Source organism: Cataglyphis hispanica, chromosome 5 (genome assembly GCF_021464435.1).
Source record: "Cataglyphis hispanica isolate Lineage 1 chromosome 5, ULB_Chis1_1.0, whole genome shotgun sequence".
NCBI lineage: Eukaryota > Metazoa > Arthropoda > Insecta > Hymenoptera > Formicidae > Cataglyphis > Cataglyphis hispanica.
Window position 1 is genome coordinate 11,026,905 of NC_065958.1, and position 19,593 is coordinate 11,046,497.

General features: G+C 40.5%; 2 protein-coding genes across 9 annotated transcripts in view; one reads left to right on the forward strand and one right to left on the reverse strand.

The window, feature by feature from the left end:
- LOC126849903 (dexamethasone-induced Ras-related protein 1) overlaps positions 1–19,593 on the forward strand; it is a 460,128-nt gene that overhangs the window by 394,454 nt on the left and 46,081 nt on the right. The window lies entirely within an intron of this gene.
- Positions 1–19,593, reverse strand: part of LOC126849871 (myocardin-related transcription factor B) — a 214,399-nt gene that overhangs the window by 136,509 nt on the left and 58,297 nt on the right. The window contains exon 1 of one of the 7 annotated variants that reach the window (XM_050592192.1): positions 10,311–10,332. The exons of the other annotated variants lie outside the window; for them this stretch is intronic. Within the exon in view, the coding sequence (XP_050448149.1) occupies positions 10,311–10,317 (7 nt within the window). The 5' untranslated portion in view covers positions 10,318–10,332. Of the gene's footprint in view, positions 1–10,310; positions 10,333–19,593 lie in introns of those variants that run through there. 7 annotated transcript variants of the gene reach the window in all.

The window sequence follows — 19,593 nt, forward strand, 5'->3', positions numbered from 1 at the left end:
CGTATCCTCCCTTTCCCTGCGTTCGAACGAAAAGGTCACGACGACACCTGAATAGAGGATCAAAAAAAAAAAAAAAGAACGCCGTGCCGAAAGCCTTTTTCTCGCGTGTGTCCGCGTTGACACGACACGCGAATTTTGAAAGGCCGATGATGACTCGCGAGCTCATCCAAGGGACTTTTATTAATATATTCAAACAGTGATTAAGTATAAATGTTTTCAAAATTGTAAGCGTTAAACGATATGAAAGATTTTATAATTTTGCGCTTTTATATGTGTAGATAGATTTTTGACATCGACCGTTAAATCTGCAAAAAACTTCATAAAAAAAAAAAATATATATATATCCAAATTAAATAAGAGAATTAAAGTTAAACGATTGCGAGGTTCATGAGCACGACAAATATTCGTTGATGTATTCGCAAAGTGTAAAATATAATTTGACCCGAGGCACCGCTTCATCATATTTGTAAATGTTGGTAGAGAACAGTCAACTGGGATCGCGATTTTCGTGTCGCGGTTATAATGCTAGCGCGATGAATTTGTTTGAAGTAAATAATTTTGCGGGAACGACAGAACGATGTTCGCAAACGCCCAAAGTAAACAACTGAAATAAATGACCTCCCGTTATAATAATAACGGCGGCGGTACACCATTACTCGTTTGTCCCCGGAGAGCCGCTAAAATGGAGCAAACGTACAATTCGACGTTATATATTCGTTCATATTCGCGAAAGCGGAGTATGACCTGGAGGAACGCATCATCATTTATATCCATATTGCTCTGAATTAATCATTGTAAGATCTATGTAAGCTGGAAAAACGCTGCCGACGTTTACATCACGCCTGCAGGGATATGTTAAAAAATGATCTATAAACTTGGCTGCATTTTAAAGCCTCAATATTGAATATAAAATACATAAATCTTTCTAGAAAGAATGTAACAGGATGCCTCTCTACTCAAATCTTGTAAAGAATTCTCTGATTTTTCAGATATTTTTGTTCAAAATTCCAGATAAAGATTTTTTTAATGCAATTTTTTTATTAATTTTATTTTTATTTATTTAATTTAATTTAATTTTTAAATAAGGTATTTTTGTTGTATTTTTTAATGCTTTTCATTAAAAAAAAAAATAAAAAATAAAAAAAAACAAAGTCTCAAATACTAGATTTAAAAATGTATTTAATTAGATTTAAAGATTCAAAATTATAGATTTAAAAAAACTAAAATAATAGCTTCCGTTAAGATAAAAATTTTTAACTTGCGTAACATTTTCATTTTTTATCATTGAAAACAAAAATAAAAAATATGTATTGCATATTCAATATTTCTTGAAAACATTGAATATATAAACAGAGATAGATAAATATTTATAATATATTTTAAATACATGACTCGCATAACTTAACGTATTGGCGAATTGCCTACTGTTTACAGTATAAGAGCAAAATTATCGAAGCAAAAATTTTTTCAAAAATTCCCCGAGTCCCAATAAGATTCCACGATAATTCCCATGATTTCTCCAGAGACCAGACACCCTAAACAAGATTTTCAAGAATTAAACCTAAACAATATCGCCGCTATTGATAACAGACGGTGCAACGGCGAGATAATCGAGGCTACTAGTCGCCGCGCCACTTTAATGATTATGTCATTCGAGAACGTAACAGGAGGTTGCACCCGGAGGTAGGAATTGCGGAGTGCGAGATAAGTGCGCGTTACCTGACCGGGTAATTAATATTCGAACGGGCAGTTAATGACGTCCGTGCGGCGGCGGCGACTGATTGAGCCCGGCATACTCGCTCTCTCTCTCTCTCTCTCTCTCTCTCTCGAAAATTCGCTGACTCCTCGCGATTCATTTCAAGCCCAGGGTCGTAACGCATCGAGCCCAGAGCCTGCCTGCGCCTCTCCCCCCCCCCTCCTCCTCCTCCTCCTCCTCCATCCTCCCCTCGCCAACCCGTTTCGCTCAGCCGAGAATTAAACGGCGCTCGCCTCCTTTGCTCCTTCGATTCGCCGACTCGCGCACAAGTTCGCACCAAAGCGCCCACCTTATTCCCTTCCTCTCCATTTCGTCATTTCGCCTTTATACCTTCGTCTGAAGTCACCGATTGCGACTCTTATTATATGTTTAATGTGGCAAAAAGGCCGATTGTATTCGAAAATCAACAACGCGATCGGCTGCGCGAAAAGCGAACGAAAAGAAATGAAAGGCATATATTATATCATTATGGGAGTCAAGGATATTGTGTTCGAAGATCATGATAAAATATATCGATTCGAGCGCGCGCATTCAATGATTATTACACGTAAATGGAGCGACGAAAAATATCAAATATTATTTGTAGAATGTCATAACGTCTCTCGACGCACCAAGGATATTTTGTATAGCTAATGACTAGAAATATGAGCAGGCGACTTTTTTTAGGTCAAAGACAAAATTGACGGATGTGAAAGTATTAATATCGAAAATCACAAATAAAGATAAACAAAAATATCGAAATAATGAAGAATACTTCCCGAAAATATTCTTGAAAGACCAACGAGTGTAAAGGAATGTCTCAGGCATAACGTGTCTCGGATGTGTTAGGTAGTGCAGACCCAGTTTGGGAATTGGTTGCGTAACAGGTGACAGAAACGCGAATAGAAAAGAAGAGACGAGCGCTTTGTGCCAATGCTAGATGTAGACATAGTAGAAGGTAAGGTATTTTTCAAGATACAAAGGAATGCTTGATAAAAACTAGAATACCTTATTCTGGTAATAGAATAGCTTTGAATTTTATAGATGTGTGTGTAGAAAGAAATAAATAAATTTCAATAAAGAGGGAGACTGTCACAAATAAAATTTCAATATTAATTTGTGAAATTATTACGTTTGACAGTTATCAAATATTTCTTATTATTCAATAAAAGTATAATCGATTTTTTTATTAAAATTAAATCATTCCGTCTTATCATCTTTAAAAAGTCAATAATAAGAATGCTATAAAAGCTAATAAATTTATATTTATTTATTCCATCTCTTGATGAGACATGGGGAAGACTGATGCGAGGCTTCCGGCACGGAAAGGAATTCGGGACGGTGATCTTCCTCCAGACACGCGGAACGAAAAAAAAGCCGTTCCCGCTCTCTTTCTCTCTTTCTCGCTGTACAATTTTATTTCGTTTTTTTCCACGACAAATTTAATAGCGGCCCTTCTAACGGAGGCTGACATACCTTATCGGTCCCGCTCGTACGCCCACGCGTCATCTGACAAATGAATAAAAAGGCATTCGTAGTCGTCAACAAACTCGTTGGACGTACGGACACGGAAATAGAAAATTTCATCTTGTCTCATAGCCGCCGGTAGTCGACTGTTAGGCTCGTGCCGGGATTTTGAGAAAAATGGGACCGGTATATTAGTGAATGAAGCAACATCGTTAGATGAGTCTATGCTTTTCTTGAATAAAATCACTATTCTTCAACTCATGTACTCTACTCTTCAGATAACATTCTTTAGAAAACCGTTAATTTTGCGTGAGAAACGTGTTATTAGTTAAAAAAAAAAAATAATGATTATTTTCTAATTCATAAGTTATATAAAAATTCACATGATATTTTTATGTAAAAAAAAAGTATAACTGTATTATTTTATAAAATCATAACAATTCGCGTTGAAATGTCATGCATTCGCTTTTAGAGCTTGTTATAAGAGAAGCGTTGCATCGATATGACAAATGATTAGATTGCGTATATACATATGCTAATAAAGCAGCAAAAGCGCAAATATGTTAGAATATAGTACGTATAAGAGTGGTCGCCATCTTTTGGTTATTTGTGCTTACCCGCCGAGGAACATTTTGTTCCGCTCGATTAATCTTCGCGAATCGCGCGCGTCTTGGATCGCTCGCATATTTTATGCACGCTATTGCTCTATATTCGGAGCGTTATGTATTCGAAAGAAAATGCATTTCGCGAGAATTCAAGCGCCGATTCCGTTACGATCAAGCTGTCGAGTGGAATGTTAATTTCACCGCGCATGTCAAGATCGCGGTGAAATTAACATTCCTTCGGGCTAAGGATTCGCGGTTTTTCTCTATTTCACACTCAAGGACCCATTCGTAGATATCGCCTCAGTTTCGAGAAATTCCTCAGCTTGTTTGCGGTTTTCCACCGCATTCAAGGCTGCGCCTTTCTAAACTCGCTGCTCGAATACCGAGAGCGAGACCCGATGATCGGCGGCGCGATCTTTTTTCGCATACCTCGTCATTGAAGAGGTGCGAATTCTGAATGGCTTATGTGACGCGACCTGGCGGCAAATATCGCGCCGCCAAATTTAACGAACTGATTAATCGCCGAAGGAGCTATTTCGCGATTAAAGTGCGAGGCTACGAGTAAGCGTTGGAGAGCAATAGAACATTTAAGAACGGACATACGCACATATTCTCTCCTCGGAGTCATTACATGCCCCTTACGTAAGCGTTGTTATTTATCTTGGTGACGATCGCCAAAACATTCACGTTAAAATAATAACGCGGAGGCTGCCAATGGTCCGCGCGAGAACGAAACGATTCCGACAGAAATTCGCTTTTGCTACCCTGTTTAATATATTCCCGATGTTGTTCGATATCAGCGTAGATCAATTTGCGGATCGTATTAGCAGCCAACAACTGTCAATTGAATTTGTTTTCCGCGGACTCGAGCCAAATCGAACCTGTCGATACTCCATTCACACACTCATTATTATATATTTATTATAAGAGACTATATAAAATTATTAAAATTATTTTTTAATTATTAAAAAATTATTACTAGTTATAAACTATTTTGTTAAAAATTATTAAAAATTTTTTAAAATTTTACACATTTAAACTATTTTATTAAAATTATTAAAAAATTTTTTAAAATTTTACACATCTAAACTATTTTATTAAAAATTATTAAAAAATTTTACAAATCTAAACTATTTGATTAAAAATTATTAAAAAATTTTTTAAAAATTATTATAGACATAAACTACTTTATTTTAAAAAATTATATTTTTAATTAAAAAAAAAAAAAATTTCTAAAATTTGTATAGAAGTAAAATAATTTTTCAACGTTGTTTCATATTATTTCGAACTCTGGTTAACGATTCGCTAGGCGGAACATTTATACAGCGCTTTATTACAAATGCAACATGCATCTTAGAAGGGAGATGCACATGACGCGAGCGGGATGTATACGGGATTGCATAACCCGTAATACCTCGTCAAAAGATACACGCGAGTGGATGTGTAAATATGTTTTACTCGGAGGCTCGCGCGATATTCACGACGAGCCGCGCTTTGCTTTGATTCTCCAAGAGACGCGCGCGTTTTCGCGGAGGCCACGAGATTTCGGACGGTTGCGGCCGCGCATCACGAATCTATTCTCATTTCGTTTTCCTCCATGAGTCCGAGAGAGTTACAGAGTCTCCTCTACCTGCATCCCTCGCACGCGATCGCGCGAGCGCGATACTGGCCGGTTTACCGTGCCAGTTATTTCGTAACGCCACGGGAAAATCTCCCGCCGCCTTCGCAAAGCCTCGGAGCCGCTCGTTAAAATCGCGGAGTACTCTTGAAACCTATTCCGAATTTTATCGCGAGCATTCCGCGCGCGTGATTCATCAACTGCATCATCTTATGCGTAATGAAGAGTAAAAAAAAAAAGTATCGAAACTTGCCGTCTCATCGGACGGATATATCGGATATGTAAATATGCGTTCATTATCGATTACATCGTAATCGCGCAGTGAAAATTTGAATTCGATGAATAAACGTGATGACAGATGAATTGCTACTGTTCTCAATTCTCCATACGAGCTTCTATGTTTATATTAATGTCTGTTGTTAAAATTAAGTCTCTAAATATTTTCTATACAGGGTGAGTTCAAACGATCCAGCCAGGCGCTAATCTTTTAAGAAAGCATTTTTCGACTCATGTTTATGAAAAATTTTTTGTTCAGAATTAAATTTCCTTGAAAATCACAAAGTCAGACCAGAACGCTTGAGCCCATCCGGCTATATTGCAAATGATGGCAGCGACGAATCGCGCGTAGACAAAAATTGAATGTTTATAAACAGAGGGGAGAGTAGAACGAATCGAAAAAGCTGCGGAACGTTTCCCAAGCATTTTCCTCTCGATAGCAACGGTAATTCGGGTTTGGATTTGACCGCGTTGCTGACCGGCCCCGCGTTGCTAGACCGAGGCGAGGGTTCTTCGAGGGATGCTGAAGAGGGAAACGGGAAAGAGGGAGGGTAGGAGGGAGGGGGGGGGGAGTAAAGTGGAGTGAGACGTAAGAAGTCAAAGACGCAAATAGAACGCCCAAGTTAGCCTAACGGTCTTGCTAGGCGGATCGAGAGGGAAGTTGGACCTGGCGCGCGCGCTTACCAACCAACGTCTCTCTCTTCGTCTGCCCATAGCTTTCCCCGTCTCTCTCTCTCTCTCTCTCTCCTCGCCCCGCCGACACTTTTCGCATTTGCCTACGTCCGTTCGTTGCCCATCATCGCGCGCGATCGCCGAGTCGAACGCGGCGGCGCATCCATTACAGATAAAAAGTCACATACGCTAATCTTACAATTGGATATAAGTTGCTATAAAAGTCAGGGGAAATTTGATAAGAGTTAGAGATTATAGCGGAACAAATTACGGGCAAAATCAACCGTTACCATAAATATTCAAATAATAATATCGATAATTTATAAAAAGGCCGAGTGAAACGCATCAAGGCGATATTTTGACGCGATAAACGAGAGGTGGAGAGCGAGCGGAAGAGTGAAAAAGAAAATTAATGAACAATGACTCAGCCGGCCAAACTATCGGAGCATCGAGCGAAGAGGGGGACTTGTCCTTTCTCTTTTCTCTTCTCTCCTCGGCCTTATAATGTTTACTTTCCACCGCCGCCGGGGTATCGCCCCCAGAGATTTCTGTTACGGGGGAGCCGACGGCGACGACAGCTTTATGAAATCAGTGCCCCGCGCGATTACCGTGCTTCTTCCTCGTCCGCGAATAAGAGAAAGTCGAGGGTGCCGCTCGCTCGCACCCTCGTATTTCGGCGAATAAAGAAATCGTCGATCCGAGACACTTCCATTTCTTTCGCGCCACCTGCCCGCCGCATTTCATCGCGTCTAACAGATATCTAAATTCGGCCGCTGTCGTTCGGCCCATCCATCTTTTCCACCGGCGACAGGCGGTTGCCGTAAAACGCGTAAACGAACGCGAAAATAGTTTTGGTGTGGAAGAAGAAAAAAAAAAAAAAAGAGAGTATATTCCCAGTCCTCATTAATGCGTCGAAGAATGTCGCGTGGCTCGTATTTGCGTTATGAGTAATTTCGTCGCGTCGCTATTTTCTTCTTCTCTCCTTTCCATGTACGTTGGAATTTTCGATTTATGACATAACTCGCGATGGGCGCGAAAAACAGATTACTACGTACGAATGAGAATGTCGGATGACGAATCTTCGGCGAGAGAAGTTTTTCGATAAATAAAATTCCACGCGGGGGCGTTAAATTGAATTACTGCACCCAGACCGCCATGGTCACGAGGACAACGTTTAACGACGAGATAAAAACAACGAGAGAACGACGATTTTGCGCGAAAGAGACACACATATCTCTAAATTCATCATTCACTTCAGTTCGATTCAGTGAGCGGAAAAACAATGATCACCCTTTATCGAGACTCGTGCTGCTACGACAAATTCCCAAATGCTTCCAGACTGATAATTTCGTTTCAATTTTCTATTTCTCGACATCGAAGGACGGAGGCGGACGCGAAAGCATCAACAGAAAGAGGCAGTGTCAAATTTCACGTACGAAGGCGCTCGGATGAAGGCGTTACGCGTTGAAATTGCATGTGTATATCCTGGATTTTCGCACCCGCGCGACTTCGACACGCGTCGCACAACAAATGCGGGAGTCGCGCGTAAAAATAGCGGGAATGGCATCGCGAAAAGAAATATTCCCGTAGATTTCACGAGCGCGATCTCGTTACGAGGGTTAAATAAAAATATTAGCCCACGCTCTCGCGCGCGGCAACACGGCGAGCCGCAAAGTGAAATGTTTGCACGAGTTTCTGCCCTTCCCCATGACCCTCCGCCCCCTCCCCTCCCCTCCTCCCCGCCGTCCTCTCCCGCCTCTCCCATCGGTACGCAGACGCGTGCATAATCCTCGGACGCGTGTAGGTTCCCCGAGGCCGACGCGTATCCGAGCATGCAAGATGAGATCACGTCCTCGGATCCTGAAGAATCAGGAGCATTCGTAGGAGTAATTCGAAAATTTTATTCTTTATTCTTCACACGTTTCACGTTACGAACAGAAATCGCGAAATCGCGAATTGAAAATAAATCCCCTTTTTAGTGTGTTTAAAAAAATTATTTAAAATAAAATATTATTTAATTAGATCTTTATGTTAAAAAAATTCTTTAAATCATATTTATGATATATCTATTTAATTCGGAAGATAATATCAAATATAATTGACAGAAAATAAATAAAATGATTTATTTATGGAATATAAAATATATATTACTTGAAAATAATACTCTTAACGAACTTTGCTTCATAAATTGTGGCCCGTATATCAGCTCGTAAGTTATGTATATTATCGTATCTCGCGGCTATGATACGAGCAGCGAAACGAATTCGAGGCTATCCGATAAGAAAGTACAAATTTATGCCCGTCGATGAGACGGGAGTTGTCGATGCGTTTCGTAATAGCTTTTTTTTACAAAACCGTCGGGATAATGTCTTAACTGGTCGCTGCGAAGAGTTGTTTATCCATCGATCGGCAACGAACGAGTGTATAAGTATTCGTTTGCACTTTGCACCAAAAAGTTGTACGGCGCGACCGTTCGCTCTCGTGTGATTACGAAGTCACGGCCGCCCCGCGTATACAAAATTTGCATACGAGACGTACGATGCTCGCATTTTTTGCGTCGCTTGTTGTTGTGGCGATGAAAACGCGCTCGGATAATTAATAATCGCCAGACGGCGCTCGATTATTTTTAACGGCAAAAAAACGCACAATTATAAAACATAAATATATCGCGCGTTCGATAATTCTCTCTTGAGAGATAACGATGCGAAATAATAAAATAGCGATAAACGAACGCAGAGTGTTTACTCAAATCTCGTGAAAAAAAAGTCTCTTTTCAAGATATTTTTGTTCAAAACTACAGGAGAGCAGATTTTTTGGTGCAATTTCTTAAAATAAATTTTTGTTGTATGCGTTTTCTAATGCTTTTTATTCACACACACAAAAAAAAAATAAAGAAAAAAAAAACTAAATAGTTTTCGTTAAGATAAAAATTTTGTTGATAAAAAACTTGTGTAACGTTTTCAGTTTTTATCGCAAAAACAAAAAAGAAAAATCCATGAGCATTTCCTAATTTCTGCAGGTACAAAAAAGTTCCCTGACAATTCCAGGTTTCCCGTATTTTTCTAAAAAGAACGACCATCGCGAGGAGGAACTGCGGTTGGGGCCCGTTTTCTATAACTAAAATTCATCCGCGATCACGCGCCGCCGCCGCCGCCGCGACGGCGAGAAAATTACTTCGACGGGGAAAGAAGTCCTCCCCTCCTGTCGAAGGAAATATTACCTTCGCACACACTCTTCGCCTCGCTCAATTTTGCACGCTCTCGCCTCGATCGTCTCGGCGGAATGACGAACACAGGGGAAGAACTCGTTCCGTTGATGTTTGTTCCGCAACGCTCGATAATGCACTTAATCGCTCTCGAATTACTTTGCGAACGATCGATCGATCACTGTTTAACAAGCGAGATCGCGACTATACTCACGTACCCATTCGTTCTGCACGTAACGACGTACACAGTCGCTTGCAATTATTTCCAAAAATTTTCAAGTTTGCAATAACAGTTGATGTATCTATGTTTATAAGAAACTTTTTGTTCAGAATTAAATTTCTTATATAAAATCTTAAAGTCGATACGTTTGGGCCCACCCTGTATATCAGAAACAATGTAAAGATATATTTTGTAAAACTAACAAACAATCAAAAGACGTATTAGGAACTAAATTAACATATAATATAAAACATTAAAATTGAGAAAAAAGATGTCACAATCAGCTGAGTTATGACAGCTGATTAGCCATTATAAATAATTTACATATGTGAATTTTTATATGCTTCTTAGAATTGACCAATCTCATCTCACATCTTGCACTTTAAATTGTCCGTAATTACACTGGTTCTTATAAAAGCTTGAAGAAAATCTTCTCACTTGATAATCATAATATACTTTTTTAATATACATATAGCTAAACCGCCTACCGTATCGACTTTACACTAGCATACCTGTCATAATTGAGGAATATTTCAACAACTTTAGCACCGATTGCCGATGTTACTGAATCTGCGAACTTGTGTTGGTGGAAGCCGGGAAGCAACTGGCAATTACGGCAAGTCGAACGTTCGATGGAATGCGAAAAAAAAATCTACTACGCCCTCCCTCAGCATCGTACTTAGCTTTGTTTATAGTACGGCGGCAATGTAAACATTGTCGCGCGCTCATAGGTATTCGCCGATGAGAAATATGTCTAACACCATGCGTACATTAAACGTTTTAAAACAGGTTCAAGTCCTAAAGAAAAACCTACAACACGCGGATCTGCCGAGCGAGTGTGCGCCAATTGAGAGAGAATCGACGGAATAATCGTTACCTTATTCGTGTCGAGCTCGTAATATCGCACTTATCGACAGGTGAGAGAAGCAGAAAGGTATCTAAAAGTAACGAAATCACGGACGCGAAGGGAGAGAGGGAAAAAGACGGGAGCGGATTTTGATAACGATAACAAGCAACTCGGTAAGTAAAGTGAGGACGAGGAACTTTACGAATCTCGTTACGGGTCGCGATCGATTTCGATTTATCGAAAGTGTTCGTCTCGTTTCTCGCTGTTTCATGAAAATTGCATCGTACCAATTTCGCGCCGTTTGCCGAGTAATTACTTTGCTATTTCTGCCGATGGCGACCGCGAAACCGACATCGACTCGATAAGAACAATTATTACATTATTGTTCCGAAAAAATGACCATTATTATTAAATTATTATAATATATCTTATTATTAAATTATTGAATTATTAAATTATTATTCTGAAAAAAAAAATGAACAAATGTAAAATAAATATTTGCATTCATCCCTCTTTTTCCGCGATAAATAAATATAATCGTTCATGACAAAAAATCGAGATTTTAATATATTTTAAATTATATATTCTAAATTAATGTTGACTTGGTACAGAATATTTTTTACGCTAAACTTAATAATTATATTTAGCGATAGATGATGTGAGTATACGAAGCAGAAAATACTCGTGGTAATATATCGAGTGACGAAAAAGGGGCGTTATTCGTTGCTGGCGCTTAAAGGCACGAAAGGGGCAGAAAGGCGTCGCTCGGACGCTTTACATAGCATTTGCCAACGTCTGGCCATGCCGGGAATGGCAGAGGGGAGAGACCTTCTGCCTTTATACCGGCTAATACTTTGGACGGAAATATCCGTAATGCAAGGACAAGCAGGCGGCTCTAGCTCAGCCGCTCGCATTGAACGCGAAATATTCGAGCCAAGCTTTCCAAGCCGCGCGAGATAAGCGACTCTCGCAATTCTCGGCCGAATCGAATTCGATAAGCGTGTGCGCGAGGTCTCGACTCTCGTTTATAAATGTTCCATCTAGAGAAAATAAACGCGAGAAAGTAAATTTCAGCCTTCAGTCGCGAATCACACGCAAGCGATCGGATTCGCGGAATTTCGCGTATCAAAGAGCGACAAATGGCAACTTCCGCTTGCGTAAACGCGAAAACTCGCCGACGTCAGACTTGCCATTTTAAGGCCCGTTCGTGAACTTGACGCTCGACTTGCCGTCGTTTTAATCCGAAATGTAACGTGCATCCGATGCGACCCACGCGTTCGCTCGAGACGAAATGTAGACATTAAAATTCAAAATATATCTGTGTCGAGTCGTTGTTTCCCGCGATTGACAGCTCATCGACTCACAACGCGCCGCAAAGATGCGGCCAAATGTGATTCGTTTCGCGCGTAGGTGAAATGTCGAAGGGTCTCGTCGCCCGCGTGCCACGGCCATCTCTTAAAAGCGTAGTAACTTGTACGTGACGCGGATTTATATTTTCCCCGCTGATTAATGGTGCACCATCTGCGCGTGAAATCGAATAAACGGATAAGACATCAATCGTGTACGAAACAGCATTCGCGTGCAAGCCGCATCCGCGCGGCAACTCGAGACAAATTCCCGTTTTTCGTCGGAGTTGGAGCGGATCAACACGGTCGTGGGTGTCCGGTAACTCGTATAAAGATGCCTGGAATCGTCACGTTGAATCGTATTTCGCAACTTACTCGACTTATAACAACATTGGGATACGCAATCGTCGGAGCGATTGCGACCGAATACGAATTTACGAATTTACTTACCTCGACAAAAACAGCTGATTAATTATGTATACGAAGCTCGCTCGGGAATCGTTATAATTTTCGCAGCGATGTATATAAAGTACAAGATTGTTCGCGAGGGGAAACGCGATCTTGGATAATCGCGTCTCGCGAGAATGTAGACATGTTTCAACTTTATCATGAGATGGACTTTAGTGCCAACTTGTACATCGGCGCCTTTCGAAATTAGGCCAACTCGCAGCAACAATGTAGTCGAGAGCCAAGTTAAGACACGCGGCGGCTTTTAACGAAATCGGACGAATATTGCGGCTCGTGCGACAAACTCCGCCCATTAATTTTCAAGGTTGGGTTTTATTCAGGTAAAGCAAATAATTAAATTAATTGCAAATTTATCCCCAGAGTAATAAGAAATATAAAAATTATTTTCCTTGAAACTATGTACAGTGTAAATTAAAATTATGAAAAAAATTGATAGAGTTATGGATAATAAAATTATTTTCCAAAAGAAAGAATATATAAATAATAAATTTCCTTAACGATCCTATTTTCACGCAAATAACATTATATAAAAACAAATAAATTTCATATTAATATCGAGAAATTTTGTGCGATATTATTAATATGTGAACAATTGTTCAACGGATTTATTACGTGAAATAATCGGCGAATTATAAGGTAGTGCGAGGGAGTAAGCACCTGCCGCCATCATGACAGGAATATATCTCGTCGCCTAATTTTCTAGAAGCACGCGATTCTACGGCTCGATCAACTTGTTTATTTTGCGGCGCCTGAATTCACGATCCGCCAAAATATCATGATATCAGATATACGTCATATACGTTCCGCTTTTATTAATCTGCCCTATAATAGCATTTGACAGCTTCAGTATAAAATCAGTAAACATTATGCGAAAGTTAGAGATAGACACGTGTGTTGTACAACGCGCTCCAAAATGTTAAAGATCGTGTTAAAGACACAGGATAACGAAGAATTATGAGTGATGCCTGATGGACGTGGGTGGCGCCCAGCCATGAATGTTGTTGCTTTCGAGAATTATGTAACTATATCTGCGAAATACGACTTTACTTCTAATGAATATTTACAACTTCTCTCTCTCTCTCTCTCTCTGACGTATGTATATAAAATCATAAAATATATATAAAATATTTAAAATCTTTGCATTTGCATGTCTTTATAGATCTTTCTATCAATAATTGTGCGGATAATTATGTTCTGATGAAAATATCAAGCTAAAATTAAAAAAAAATAAAATAAAATAAAATAAAAAAGAAAAGATTTCAGATTCTTCATATAATGCAAAATGTATTTTGACAGATATCTAATTTCAAAATGAATTAGAAAATTGAACGAGAAAAATTTAAAATTTTGTCAACACATACGAAATATTAATTAATGTAGCATTATTTTAGTTTTCATTAAAAGATAACAAAATGATCGAGAAATCTCATAAATTTCTCAATCCGAAATTTATGTGTTTAATTTACGCTCTAATCGATATCCGAGAGTTTTCGAGTGTCCTCTCAGTTATTTGTAAGCTCAAAATATTTCCTTCAACACATACATTCTCGTCGTTTATCCATATATTTCAGCCATATTTTTTGTCTAGTCTAATCAGCTCAAAAATATCTGAAAATATTTGTCGCAAAGATTGGCCGCCTTCGCCGACATGGCAAACGATTTTCGTGTCGGCTAACTCGACTGAGAACGCAGCCCGGAAGGCAGCCAATTCGTGGCTACAGTTTACTCGCTAGCGAGTATACAATGACGCTAACAGGAAGTAGATAATGGGAAAGCTTTTTGGCAAAATTCGTGCCAAGTTTCGCGAAATCGCGCCTATTGCCTATCCTTCAATTAATCTATCTATGCGACAGGTGTTATGATCAATCGGAAATGCGCGAAAATGATGTTTAGAAGTACGTTAACCCTCGGCAAACGATTACATAGATATCGAGAGGTCAGTTCATTGGCACTCAATAGTACTCAATGGCACTGACGTCGATCCACCCGACAAAATTATATCAGCGCAGAACGTAAAGTTATTCAATCAACTTTCTGGCACGTTGCAATCGCGGTCAAGCCAATTCACCAAACGCAATCAATCATATTTTCGAGTGACAGATATGTTAAAAAGATTCACTCTTTAAAGCGTATGACGTATATATTCTGTGTATTTAAAACAAAAAGTAAATAAATAGAACTTACTGTTATAATATATTTTTAGGAAAGAAAGTACTTCAATTCTAAAATAAATATTTCTAGAAATCTTACAAGTACCATAAAAGCTCAAAAAAAAAAAAAAAGAAAGAAATCGAGAAACTAGTAATGTACATTATGATCACATTTGCGCCTCGAAGGATAAAACGAGGTTGCAGCATCCGTTCGGTGGTCCTAAAACATTATAATTCAAGAAAGCTGGAGCAACGAACGGCAACAGTTTCTCCAAAATGGCTCGTGAAAAAGGAAAGAGTGAAGGTGGTATTTCGTTTGGGTACCATCCAGGTCATCCTCCGGACGACGTGCCGCGGACGAAAGTGAAGAGGCGGAGAAGGAGGAGAGAAGGAAAAGGAGGAGTAGAAGAAGAAGAAGACAGTGAAAGTTCTCAGCGGATAGAGACGGTTGACAGAAGCGACGGAGTTAAAGAGGCTGGACTGATCTCACGTTGGGCTCATTAAGGGCCAACAACAGCCGCGTCGCTTCCTAGACTTCTCGCCAAGTCCACGCCAGGCATCGTCATATCTTCGTCCCATCATCGTTTTTCATCTCGGATTCCGTTGTTGTTCCATTCGCGGACTCCGGCACGTTATTAAGTACATGTATATGGATATTTCGCGCGCGCGCGCCGACAAAGTAATGCCAAAAGATTTGTCGTCGTACTATTTACAGTACAGATTTGTCCGTTCGTCAAACTTGAAGTATTTAAATATCACCGAGTATAATTATATCTCCATAGAGAATTTAACGAATAAAATGACGGAAATATGTATCTTCCCTCTTTCTCTAGTGAAATTTTTTTCTTAATAAAGATACATATATATTCTGAAATATTTCCTCAATTTCTGTGTCCTCGTCTGATTTACGGGCGAAAGAAGTTTGCAGCAATGCGGATTGGCCTCCGACCATCAGCTAGTCGCATATTTTCGCTGCTCTCGCCTGCTGCAAAAGGCACTCGTCCGATTCTAAGTATAGCGAATGATGTACGGCGATAGGGCAACGACGACGCTGTAGCCCGAATGAACGCTTCGTTCGCAATGCTCTTTTGACAAGTGCGCGTAATTAGCAAAACGTCGCGTGGTCGAAAATTCACCGACAGCCTCGATTAGCGCGCGAGACGACAATGTAATAGGTGTGACGGAACGTGAAGAACGAGCCGCGACTCGACCGCTGAATCAACACAGGTATCGTTCCAACGATGCAAATTGGACGGGAACAGCCGGACGTCGTCGGTGGTCGCGCGCGTAATAGCTACGCGATCTAATTTCGTGTGCCATCCAGCTCACTGACTCACTTGGCACGTATCCGCGATAGCCGGTATTCTTTCCTTCGCTTTCGTTTCGCGGAAAATACTGGGGGATCGTCGGATCGCGCGAAGGCCACGCGGACTTTCGTGTTCTACTCGAGTAGAAGAGAGTATCGTCTAGAGAAATCGAGGAATCGCACAGCGCGCGTCTCATGACGTTCGCCTAAGGACTTATCCTGAGACCGAATCGCGTCCTAGATGCCATTGTTATGATAGCCATTTCATATGTCATTCTCGCCGGAGGGTGATCTGTCAACATCCGTCGGAGTCATCGATCGCGGAAGGTCGTTCGTCGATTTGGAAAAGCCAAAGAGATAGGGAACGGATGATATCACACGTTCGGTATCGTAAATGAAACGGAGATCTCTGTAGATACGAGGCGGGTGTGTGCAGCGCGTTACTGCGATCCGTTTATTTTTACAGCAATGCCAGGGTGAATGCTCCGCGGAATGTTTAGCTTCGGTACATCGGGCATACGCGCGTTATACATACGTACGTATATGCGCATATCTACGTAACGAACCGAGTTTCATTGGCGTGCGTAATAAATGCGATGATTTGCACGACGCGCAATACCATTCACAGCGCCCGCGAAACGTTCGGGATTCAATGGCAAAATCGAACGTGCCGAATCGCGGAAAACGAACGCTATAGCTTATAGATAACGAGGCATGTTTGCCCGAACGTTTTCATTTTACTCTTCATTCCGCGGCAGTTTCCTGTTGAAATCCGCTTTGTTAATCTGAGAGTAAATTCCTGTAGAATTTTAAGATACACAGTCGAGAAGACTTAATAATGAAAATTATTATTAAGTGTTGTTTAAAGTAAATCACTCAGAGTTCTTTAAATAATCCACCATAAATTTATTTTCAAATATTCGGTTTTAAGAAAAAAAAAAAATATATGAATTAATCTGCATACAGATATAACTCTTAAAAATTTTAACGTTAAAAGATATTAATGTGCGGATTTCGTTAGTGGGTGTATTTTATTTTCATGCGTCTTCATTCATCGATAATAATCTCAGGAACGATAAAAATACAAGAGACGTAGATAAAGCGCCATGATACATATATATACATATAAGCATATACGAGGCCGACGGATTCGGGGTTGTCGGTCCATTAGCAATGTTTTGCGCGAGCAAAGTGCGTGCGCGCACAGCTGTTACGGCGTAAACCACGCTTGTATCTGCCAAGAGCAACAGAGGAACGCGCGGCGCGTGCGCATCCAAACAGGAGGCGGAAAAGACTACGGGGAAAGGAAGACGGCGGATATTACGTTGCTCCATCCGAACAATCGACAACGACGTACAGCGTTAAATATATATATATATATATATATCGAATAGACTCGACTTCCTTGTTTGAATGAGATTACCCTCGTTTCGTGCCACACCGTCATAAACAAGTTTAATCACGACGACGGAAATAACGAGCTCGTGTCGTGATTCTCGCTATCAGAACGAAAAAAGATTTTTCAGAAAGAAAAAAAAAAAATGTACGTCCCGAGAGAAGAAAAGAAAGATTAATACATTCTTTTTATCTGTGATTTCTTATTTATAATTTTTTAATTTGCAATTATCAAATCCTCCTTCATTGTCATAATTTTTCTCATTAATTCATTAATCACTTAACTTAAGATTTGCGAGTTATATATATAATTTTTTTTTTTTTTTATCTAAAAAAAATAGTATTTGAAATCGGACATCATATATATTAGTGATATAAAAAATCTTAGACAATAACTGTACATATGAAACGTGCGAGGATGCAGCTAATGTTATTATAAACAAGCTGGAACCAGTTACAAACACAATTTAATATTCACGCATAGTTTCGGCGCATAGTCGGCCGACCGATTTCACGGTATTATTTTCGTGGTTCCAATCTGGTGCAATCTGCATTTCGTAAGCATTTCTGTTAGGCATATCATTATTCCCATTTCTCGACCATCGCTCGAAAGATTTTCGTCTAATTAAAATGCAAAAATGAAATTTTCGACGAGAAAAAACGCAGATATATATATATATATATATATTTTCCAAACACGCTGACAAGATTTTTCGCCTGAATATTATTTTTATATCTCCTTTTTATTAAACAGGCCTCGATATGATTAATGAATTGTAACGCTTGTGCAATCAACATCGCGAGTGCACATCCGAAAGTTCGTAAACACGGCCACGGTAAGCATGGCCACGCGATACGCAAAAGAAGCACGTAATCGCGACGACGTAATGCGTGTAAGCCTGTAACGTGCACGTGTGGGCGTTCATGCGTAAGACTTCAACTCGAATGCGTCAGTGTGGCAGACGCATATAATACGTCGTACTGAGAAATAATCCATAGATGTGAGGGTGTCGCTGCCGTTTGGAGTCCGGCCAGAAAGCGGCGGGAAAGGACGAAGGAGGGAGGAGGGGTGGGGAGGGGGAAAGGCGTCGCCCACGCTTCGCGCATACCGTGCCGATAAATAATCGAAAGAGTCGTCCAGAATCATGAGCTGCCAAATTCATATCCCGCGAACGAACGAATCGGCGACGTCGCGAGCGGATCCTCGCGAAGGTCGCACCGTCGCTGGACGAGAGATCTGTATTTCGATTTTCTCGCTCATACATAAGATCGTCGTAAAAGTGAACCGCATATACGTTGACGGTTGAGGGGGGGGAGGGGAGAGGGAGGGAGGGAGGGAGGGAGGGTAATAATAACGGAGGATAAATAAAATTGATGTACGATCCACCTGTTGGCGCGTCGCGTTCGCGATCACACCCTCGCCTACGGGCCTAGATTTATAATGTTTATACAGTAAACTCCGAGTCGTTTAAAAGAGTTTGCTCTTTAAAAGCCATTTAAATGTACGCCGCGGGCCGTTTCGCGCCGTCAATGTCCCGAAATTCTTAGACCTGTTCTCATAATATTTAGACGTCGGTATACTTTCCTCGCTCTGGCTATCGATCGGCTTATCAATATATATGTAAAGCGTCGGTTTTTAGGAAAACGATTAATCACATCTGTGTTTCGATTACGCACGTATCTCGTTTGGCGAAATGAATTCCGTGTGTCCGATCTATTGTCAAGACCGGGCCATGGGATTGCCGACGTATAGTCAGGCTTAAATATAGACCCGTGTTTTCCATCGACAGCTGCTCGACCCGATGTTTATGAGCCATTCGCGTATCTACGAATCACTTTTATACCGTCGTGAGACGGGCGCTAAGACTTCGCGTCCGAAAGAGGCCGTCCAAAAATTCGCCTCCAGAAATCGGACGTGCGTTAAGTAAAGAGAAAAACTGCCACTCGTTGGAGAGAGCGCTATAATAATCACCGATGGCGGCTGAGCAATTGCCACGAAATTACGGAATAGTGCGTGCTTATGCAATAGCGCGAAGCTGTAAAACTGCCGTTGGAAAGCACCGGCCCATAAATCGAAAAAAAGCATCACGCGGATTACGAGCAACACCTTGGAGAGGAGAGGATAAATTTAGATCGGGATTTATCGATCGTCTCCTACGACAAGGCAAACGAGCCTCCTCGCGATAATACGATTGTCAACGCCCACGATTGCCGACGATTTTATGCTTATTGATCGCGAGGACGATCGGTGATCATCGCGAGGAAAAAGCGTAGAAATAAGCT